The following is a 10,234-nucleotide window of genomic DNA, read 5'->3' as shown; positions in this document are numbered from 1 at the left end:
GCCTCCCAAAGTGCTGGGATTAGGCGTGAGCAACCACCCGGCCAAAGATACTGTTTAAAGCTTGAAAAGATAAGCCATAGACTGGAAGAAGATATCTCCAATCCATGTATTTACAAAGAACTAGTTTCCAGACTATATAAGAACTTCTATAATCAATGAGGAAAAAACACAACTCCATAGAAAAATGGGCAAAAGATGGGAATAGGCAGTTGACACAAGTGAAAATCCAAATGGCCAATAAACATCAGTGGATGCCCACCTCATCAATAACCAAGGAAATGCACATGAAACCGCTGTCAGATGCCATGCCACACTTTTCAAATGGAAAAAATGATAAGTCTTACTGTCCCAGTAGCAGGATCACTGCCAGTGAGGGCGTAAACTGGTTCAGCTACTTTGGTGTGTGCTTTTATGTTTCACATTTTTTAATGGAGAGAAGACAATGCATAGTGTGCACAAATCTTTTTTTTTTTTTTTTGAGATGGAGTCTTGCTTTGTTGCCTAGGCTCACTGCAAGCTCCACCTCCCGGGTTCATGTCATTCTCCTGCCTTAGCCTCCCGAGTAGCTGGGACTACAGGCACCCACCACCACGCCCAGCTAATTTTTTGTATTTTTAGTAGAGACGGGGTTTTGCCATGTTAGCCAGGATGGTCTTGATCTCCTGACCTCGTGCCTGCCTCGGCCTCCCAAAGTGCTGGGATTACAGGCGTGAGCCACTGTGCCTGGCCAGAGTGCACAAATCTTAAGTGTATACCGGGGTAACCACCACCCACATCGAGACATAGAATCTCTCCAGAACCCCCAGTGGGTTCCTTCCTGCCCCTTCCCACTTTATGCCTCCCTCCTTAAGGTACCTTTATCTTTACTGCTTTTCATTACAGGTTTGTTTAACCTGTTGTAGATTTCATATAATTTTTGGTTTCTTTCATTCAACATACATGTTAGATCCATCCATGTTGCTGCATGTAGAAGTAGTTTGTTCCTTTGTATTGCTAAGTAGTATTCCATTGTATAGATACACCATAATTTATTTCTGCATTCTTCTATTGATTGGAATTTGAATTCTTTCCAGTTTGGGGACAATTATGAATAAAGCTGCTAGAAATATTCTTGATGTGAAGTATAGCAACTCTGGTGAGCAATTTGGATTCTCTAGTTAACTTGAAAAAGTGTATACTCTATGACCCAGCAATTCCATTCCTAGGAAAATATATTAGAGAAACTTTCATACATGTTAAGAGGCATGAGTAAAAATGTCTAGCTGTTTGTTAATAGTTGCAAAAACAAAACAAAATAACCTTAAATGCCCACCAACAGGAGAGTGGATCAATAAATTATGGTATAGTCATACAGTGGAATTCTACATATAAGTAAAAGTAAATGAAATACAGCAGATCACATCAACATGACTCACAAACAATATTGAGTGACAAAGCAGGATGTAGGGGAAAACATACTTTAAGATACCATTTATATAAAATTTGAAAACGTGTAGTACCCACCACCATCACAAAGTATGGTACAATATATTGTTTAGGAACACATCTATATATAGTAAAAGTACAAAAAAAAAAAGGGATGGCATTGACAAACAGAAAATTCAGAATGATGATTTGGTTCAGGTGGGAAAGGAAGCAGTCATGAAATGAGGGGTATTGGGGACGTTAAATTGATGAGTGCTGAACTGATGAGTGCTTCAGTTCTTAAGTTGGGTGATTAGTATACAGGTGGTTATGTTAGTCTTTAAACTTGAAATACATAATAATATTTTAAAGAGACAGAGATGGGGATAATTAAGGGCAGTGATGTGCTGGTAAATGTTTGACAATTGGCTGGGGGAGGGAAGTGATTTGTAGCATTTGTCTCTTTCCATGGCACAAAAACTCCCACCGTGGCTGGTTTCAAATTGCCAGTGCAACATCATCTGGCTCACCAAATTCCTGAATGTGTAATAACAGTCAGCCCTTATGAGCCAGTAGAAGCCAACTCAGGCATACCACTCAGACACTGAATGTGGGAGCGGAGTGCTCTGAAGGCCAGAATCAGGGATACAGGCTCCCTGAGGGCTTTCCCAACAACCTAGGAACCTAGGAGATGGGTGGAAGACTGGATTGTATTATTTATTTATTGTTACTAAGTTACCCCTAAAGCTAAGCAGCTTAAAACAGCAAATATTTATTATCTTGCACAATTTCTGGGAGTCAGGAATCAGAGAATGTCTTATCTGGCTGGTTCTGGCTCAGAGTCTCTCATGAGGTTGCAGTCATGGTATCAGCCAGAACTTCAGTCACTTGAAGCTTTGCCTTGGGCTGGAAGATCAGCTTCCAAGCTCACTCAAGTGGGTGCCGGCAAAAGCCTCCATTCCTTGTCACGTGGACCTCTCCATAGTGCTGCTCAAGACATGGTAGCTGGCTTGAGAGGAAGAGATCAACCAAGATGGAGGTGCAAAGAATTTTATGACCTAATCTCAGAAATGACATACCATCATTTGTATCCTGTTATTCACATACACCAACACTGATAATATGTGGAAGGGAATGACACAAGGATACAGATACCAGGTAGTAAAGATCATTGGGGAGCATCTTGGAGTTTGAAGGTGAGTGCTGGTTGTCCTGAGATGCTTGTAATGGGTTCGTGGATGCCGAGAGACACGGAGAGGCCATCCCCTTTGTTTTGCAGCTGGGGAAATTGAGACATTTAGAGATTTACTTGAGAGTATGTGACTTTTTTTCTTGGTGTGGGTCAGGAATCCAGGATCTTGGTCTTGCCTTGGTACCCATGAGAAACACCAACCCCACCTCTCCCTCCCTGACTTCCCTCTGAAGGTGCAGATGCTGGGGTCTTAGCACATCCAAGATTAGATCAAGGTCATCTTACCCAAGCTCTTAAGAATTTCTTTACCCCCATAGTTGTTTCCTTACATTCTTTGCAGCCAAAACAAGACAACCCTCCTATTTCCACATACCCTGCCCCTCCCACAGAGGCTGTTATTAACACATCCCTAGTAGCCCCAAAGAGAAGTATCTGCCACTGTGTTGGCATTGCTGGACACAAGTTCATGTTGGCCTTCTGGAATCCCACTGCCACTTGGAGCCTGGTGTCAGACTGTTTCAGGACTCTGTAATCTCTCAGCAAAATGAAACACTGCCCCAAACTGGAAGTAGGCATGAGGAAGATGAGCTGCCACGCTTTTTCTTGCTGGATGCTGTTTACATGGGTTATTCAGTCTGTGAAAACACATGAAGTTGAACACTTGTAATCTGTACAATTTTATGTAGGAATATTATATTTAAATATTCATAAATTTATAATTTATATAAGTTTACAGATTCATAAATTTAAATACTGAGACTTAAGATTTTAAAAAAAAAATTCCCAAACCCAGGGGCGTAATGTATTTGAGGACTAGACAGACAGAACCATTCTTTCTGTTCTTCAGATGCCATAGGGAAGTGAAGCCTCAGTGACACCACAGCATCTTCTGCAGTAAGGGGGCAATTGGTAAAGGGAAAATAATGGGGGTTCCCAAAGGTCAGGATAAAAATGTTCAGCCCTAAGTGCTTTCTTCTAGACAGACCGTGGGATTGGGGATGCAGGGAGAGACACTGGGGTCAAACCAGAACCATCAAGTAGAAGACCCAAAAAGGTACACGCTGCTGCTTTTCCTTGAGGATACTCCACTTTTAATCCTTATTCTCCATATCCCAACCTGGGATCCACCCTCCCAGGGACCAATTCACCATCCGTCTCTTGACTCTGAGAGCCAAAAGACCAGGTGGTGACAAAAAGAAGACCCAGGCCAAGGTCCTCTGGTGGGTCAGAATTTTCCAGTTTTCCCTTTCCTTTCCAAGCCAGGACAGGGGAAGTCCTGCCACTCTGAGTTCCACCCTCAACACCCATCCTTTTGATGTGGAAGAGACACTATGGGGAGGTGACTCTCAAGATGCCCGGCAGAATAGGCTGAACTAGTGCAGGGGTTTGCCTTAGTCGCCAGATAGATGGGAGTTCAAGCATGGGCACAACTAATGTCGCAACTCTGGGGTCCTTGTAGTGGCTTCCTTGGTATCTCTAAATGGATCTGTTCCCCAGGGTTACCAGCCACTGCAGCTAGCCAGGTGCTGCAGCCTGGCTGGAGACTGGAGCTGTCTCTCTTGCCAATTTGCCTGGGTACTGTTTTGAAGCCATCCTGGACTAGATTCCAGTTCCCAGCCCCTCCCTGAGCTCATTGTCTTCTAACCCATCAAGGCCTGTGGTCAGGCTCAGACTTCCTAGATCCCCACTGATGCACTACCCCATCCTTGTCAGGGCACCTTCTGCCTCTGTGCCAGTCCCTGTGCTTCTATCCACTTTGAGGCCCCTTTCTGCAGCCCGCCCTTTGCACCAGCAGAGTCCTAAGAGTGCTTCCCAGTCCGTCCTGTGGTCCTGGGCCCCACCTGAATCCCACAGCCCTGGGCTAGTTCCCTGGTTGCCCCATCAAAACTATTCATGACTGGCCAGCCCCGATGGCTCATGCCTATAATCCTAGCACTTTGGGAGGCCAAGGCAGGTCTTTTGCCTGAGCTCAGGAGTTTGAGACTAGCCTGGCCAAAATGGCAAAACCTCATCTCTACTAAAAATACAAAAAATTAGGCTGGGTGCGGTATCTCACACCTGTAACCCCAGCACTTTGGGAGGCCGAGGCAGGCAGATCACGAGTCAGGAGTTCGAGGCCAGTCTGACCAACATGGTGAAACCCCGTCTCTACTAAAAATACAAAAATTAGCTGGACATGGTGGCACACACCTGTAATCCCAGCCACTCAGGAGGCTGAGGCAGGAGAATCGCTTGAACCTGAGAGGCGGAGGGTACAGTAAGCCGAGATCACGCCACTGCACTCCAGCCTAGGCAACAGAACGAGACTCCATCTCAAAAAAAAAAAAAAAAAAAAAATTAGCTGGTCGTGGTGGCGCATGCCTGTAATCCCAGCTACTCAGGAGGCTGAGGCACAAGAATTGCTTGAACTCAAGAGGCGGAGGTTGCAGTGAGCAGAGATTGTGCCACTGCACTCCAACCTGGGCAACAGAGCAAGATTCTGTCTCCCAAAAAAAAAAGCTGTTCGTGGGAAGTATTTTCCCTGCCAACTGAGATCCAGACACTCTGTGACCAGGCCCCTAATAACCTGGGGACAAAGTGTCACCACAGTGGCAAAGACTTGGGCCAGTGATAAAATACAGAATATGATATGGGTTGGGGAAAATGCCCTGGGGGATGTGGGGGCCCCCAGCCCCTGCAGGTCTGACCTGCTTCCTCCTGTATATGCTGGGCAGCCCCCATCTCATCCCTGCACACCCGCTCAGGGATGCTCATGTGGTAGGGTTGTGGGAGGTATGGCCTTGGAAGAGATGGGCTGGGCTGGGATGAGAGCTGGGGCAGCCACTCCCCCTTCCCCTGTGATTAAGATTCTCTCACTCCAGACCATTCTCTCAGCACAGAACAGGCCCTGTGCCCCTCCTGGATGGGAAATTGCTGCCCCACCAATCTCCCAGCCCAGCCTCAACCAGCAGCACAGCGCTCCCCGCTGGGCTCCTTCTGCAGTCATACTCTCCCCTGCCCACACCTTGCTCTCCTGCTTCCTGCCTCTCTCTTCCATCAAGCACCAGAACCATTTCCTTATGAAGAGTTGTTACTGCTAACGCCAAAGCCTGGGACACGTTCCAGAGACACCAACACAGAGCCGTGAAGGTTCCAACTATCTGGACTCTCAGGGTTGGAAATCCCAGTGCCCTTTACAAGAGGTTCTGGGAACCTGGGCTGTACTTGAGGAATGTTAAAGGACTTGCCTTTTGTACTTCTGGTTCCTACAGAATCCCATTTTTTTAAAAAGGGGACTTTTTTTTTTTTTAAGGGATGGGGTCTTGCTAGGTTGTCCAGGATGGAGTGCTAGTCACAGGTGTAATAATAGTGCAGTACAACCCTGAACTCCTGGCCTCAAGCAGTTCTCCAGTCTCAGCCTTCTGAGTAGCTGGGACTACAGACACATGCCCAGCTCTACTCTGGGGCTTTTGATATAGAATAAAGGTGGGTAAGGGATTCTCTGATGGTTCTTGTTCAAATTTCTTAGAAAATCACCCTCACCCTCTCTCAGTGCTCTGCGTAGTGCTGATTCAGAGGCAAAAGTAAGACTGAATCTTACTTTTGACTGGAGGATCATCTCAGAATCTGCAGTGACAAAAACAGTGATCCCAGGGAGACTTTGGGGCCCCAGGCTCTCAGGGGAGCAGCAGTTCCAGCAGCTCTCTGGTGTCACAGTGCCCAGCAAGTCCCTGGAGCCAGAGGCAGGGCTGTCCCCTGGCACTGCCTTTGTTCTCCTTCCGTGAGAGGACAGCCACACCTGCTTCACCCCATCTTACCCGTGAAGAAATGTGCTCAGGGATGTCTAAGTAGCAGGGCTGTGGGACAGTATGGCCAAGGGCCTGAAGTCTTGGTCACAGAGGATCAGAGGCTGAGGTACAACATCTCAAACTATCACTGGAGTGTGTTCCTTGTAACCCAGTCAATCAAGATGATGTGAGCAAAGTGTTCCAAGATCAAAACCAAGTTTGAGTAACACTGCAGGCTGAGAGGTGGTCACAGTGTACATTAGCATAGTAAAGGTTCTGAGAAGACCTATGAGAAATGAACTTATTTCACTTAAATCTAAGATTCCTAAACTTATTTGATCATAGACTTTGCAGGGGAAGGGAAGGTACAGAACACATCCTAATAGAACACTTTTTATACCTTTTAGAACCACTGCTCACTCAGCCTCTTTCTTCACCAGAAAAGGTGTCAGGGAGAGCCCTGACCCCCACTGCACCCACCAGGTTTGTTCCAGGTGTGACCAGATGCTGGTGTCTTGTCACAGGTACAGAATCTGCTGCTCTGCCTATGGAGTCGCCATTCTTCTGTTTCTTTACTTGCTTAATAAACTTGCTTTCACATTATTATTATTATTATTATTATTATTATTATTATTATTATTTGAGACGGAGTTTCACCCTATTGCCCAGGCTGGAATGCAATGGCACGATCTCAGCTCACTGCAGCCTCTGCCTCCTGGATTCAAGCGATTCTCCTGCCTCAGTCTCCCAGGTAGCTGGAATTACAGGCACATGCCACCATGCCCAGCTAATTTTTTGTATCTTTAGTAGAGATGGGATTTCACCATGTTGGCCAGACTGGTCTTGACCTCGTGATTCGCCCACCTCAGCCTCCCAAAGTGCTGGCATTACAGGCGTGAACCACCATGCCCGGCTGCTTTCACTTAAAAAAAAAAAGCAATTTCAGGCCTCATCCTAGACCTACTAATAGAATCTGCGTGTGATAGGATCACCAGGTGACTTGCCACAAACTGACTTGAGAAGTACAGTTATACATCTTCTATTATTCCACTAAGATGACTAGTGGGTCAGTACCCCATTCAGGTGGGGCCTCCAGGCCGCCTAACTGGAGGTAGTTGACATATGTTGAACTGAGCACCTGTGTTTGGGGAAATCCCCATGTTATGAGTCCTTTCTTCCCAAGGGACCATAAGAACAACTAAGGGGCTCTGCCAGCCATTGAAGAGGACTTGTTTTTGCAGAGGCTATAAAAAAGAACCAAGGTGCTCTTCCAGCTTTGCTTTCCCATCCCAGTCCAGATGTCTCTTCCACAGAGATGCCTGCAGACTCCTAGGCATCCTGACCCAGAGATGGTCACCTTGGGGATTCAACCAGAGTTGTTCCTGAGAAGCAGTCATAGTCTCCCCTACAAGGTCACAAGGGCGAAACACAGTCACCCTTAGCAGCTCTCCTCCAAACCCCCAAAAGGAAAAGCAAGCCAGCAGCTAGAGAGAAGACATTTTATTGAGAGTGTTACATAAATAGCTACAGAGAGCTGGGAGGACTGAAGGGAGTGACTGCCATCTCCCTCTGCACAGATCACTAAGGAACACATGGGGAGGGGATTAGGGGAAGGCGTGGTCCTCCCGAGGGAGAGAGGACACCCTGAATGCTATCTGGCATGAGGATGATGATGAGACAGAGAGAAAGGTGAGAGGGACTGACAGCCCAGATGTCATGGGGAGGTACAGATAGGAGCCAAAGAGGTCACAGCACTTGGAAGTCACTGGGTCAGAGCCTGTATCACATCCTTTACCAGCATGGTGCCAATCACCATTTTCTCACTGTTGACAGTCAGCTGGGCAGCTCCAGCTGGCCGGGCATCCAGGGTCAGCAGAACGAGGCTTCCACTGGTTAGTGTCCTCCCTGCAAACCTGAAGTGGGAGTAGAAGGGGTGGGGAAGAGCTGCTAAGGGTGACTGTGTTTGGAAGGGGATCAGCGCTTGGGGCTCCTCTTTCAAACCAGGGCCCCCATGCTCATCATTTCCCCTCTACTGGTGGCCTAGTACCTGTACTCATCAGATGTCCCACAAGGAACACGACCCAGGTTGGCAGTGGCAGTCACTTTCTGCACCACAGTGTGGTCACTCCGACAGGTGTCTGGCAGCATGAGCTTCTCTGTGATCTCATTCATGCCCATCAGCTTTCCTGGGGGCAGAGGTCGTGATGAGGGCAGAGGCTGTGGTGGGTAAAGAGGCCAGCACCTGGGTCTGCTTACTAAGCATCAAGTTCTCCCAGGCTGGGAAGGTATCATGCAAAGGGCAGGTCAGAATCTAAATCATCAGTCTTGGGGAGACGGTACTTCGCTCTCAGACTGGGCCCTCCATCAGGAAGCCTTCGTTAGCCTCTGTACCCCTCCCACCCAGGCCTTTATTCATGTTGTTACCAAAGACTGATTTGGCGCTTCCTCCATCAGACATCTGGGCTACCAGCCCCTTGAGAGTGGCCAGTCAGTTCTTAAAAGGTTCCCCAATCCTGAACCTCATACCCTTTGATCTTTCCTGGGTGGCCCTCCAACCCACATTCAACTCCCACTCAGCTCCTGGAGGCTAAGTCCTCACAAAAAGATGACAGGTGACTGCTGTGATCTCTCAGCCAGAATCCAGTAGTCACATGCAGCATTCATAGGTACATTTTTAATTGCACCTCTGCAGCAGCAGCTCCAGACCTAGCCAGGGCTCCTGAAGCCCCCAAACCTTCCCAGCATCCCCAGAACTCCTCATTCTGCAGGGCTGACTTCTCTCCACTCACATGCTCTAGGTCCCCAGTGGGAGCCCCTCCATCTGCCCTCCTGCACACCAACAGTCTTCTCTTGAGCCTCTTTCCTCCTTCCGCTGCTTCCCCCATTCTTCACCTCCTTTTAGAAACTGACATCCCTCTCCTGTTTCTTCCATCCCCTTCATTCCTGACTAATAACATTTTCTTGTATTTGTTTCTTCAATCTGTTCATGTTCAAGTGTTCCCGTCTCCAAAAAATCCTTTCCAGAAGCGAGATCCTTCATCGTGCCAATGCCCTGTCTCCCTCCTCATTCATGGCTAAAGTCCTCCAAAGAGGACTCCATTTACTTGAGCCCTGGTCTCCCTCAACCCACTGCAATTGGCCTCTGTCCCTCCTTTAGCAATGACCCTCTCTCCCTCAGGTTGGCAGTAGCCTTTTATACGCTGACTCTGAAGGTGTTCGGTAACTGTGGTTTGCAGACACCTTCTGCCTTGTTGTCTCTCCTGGTTCTCCTCCCACCTCTCCCTGTGCTCCTTCTCTTATCCCTCTCCTCCTCTTTCTTCTGCAGAATTCAGGTTTTCCCCCAAGGTTCTGTCCTTGGTATTCCTATTTTCTCCCACCTCCCAGAGTGATCTCATTCATATTCACAGCTTCCATTACAACCTCTATGCTCATGACTCCACCTTCAAAGTGTTTCCTGGGCATAGACCCATATTTTCAGTTGCATACTAAATAGCTCCTGCTGAATTTTCCAAATGCATTTCAAAATCAGTTTATCCAAAACTAACCATGATCTTCCCTCCTCCCTTGCCCAAGCCACTCTTCTTTCTTGTAGGCCAGAGGTTTTACAAATTACAGCCTCCAGGCCAAATCCAGCCCACCACCTGTATGGCCCACAATGTTTTAAATTATTTTTAAGTGTTGGGGGAGCAATCAAAAGAAGATTAATATTTCATGACACATGAAAATTATATGAAATTTAAACTTCAGTATCTATAAATATAAATGGAAATTTCTTGGAACACAGCCATACTCATTCATTTACATACTGTCTGTGGATGTTTATATGTTTCAACAGCCACAGTTGTGTTGTAACTGCAACAGATATCACATG

General features: G+C 47.1%; 1 protein-coding gene across 1 annotated transcript in view; it reads right to left on the bottom strand.

Moving 5' to 3' along the window:
• Positions 1–7,848: 7,848 nt before the first annotated feature.
• Positions 7,849–10,234, bottom strand: part of AP3B2 (adaptor-related protein complex 3, beta 2 subunit) — a 55,921-nt gene continuing 53,535 nt past the window's right edge. Inside the window, exons 27-28 of the mRNA XM_012000677.1 lie at positions 8,411–8,549; positions 7,849–8,276 (exon numbers count right to left, since the gene is read on the bottom strand). Of these exons, the coding sequence (XP_011856067.1) occupies positions 8,126–8,276; positions 8,411–8,549 (290 nt within the window). The 3' untranslated portion in view covers positions 7,849–8,125. The remainder of the gene's footprint in view (positions 8,277–8,410; positions 8,550–10,234) is intronic.

The sequence above is a fragment of the Mandrillus leucophaeus genome, unplaced genomic scaffold (genome assembly GCF_000951045.1).
Source record: "Mandrillus leucophaeus isolate KB7577 unplaced genomic scaffold, Mleu.le_1.0 Scaffold639, whole genome shotgun sequence".
NCBI lineage: Eukaryota > Metazoa > Chordata > Mammalia > Primates > Cercopithecidae > Mandrillus > Mandrillus leucophaeus.
This window is presented reverse-complemented; position numbering and strand designations above follow the sequence as displayed.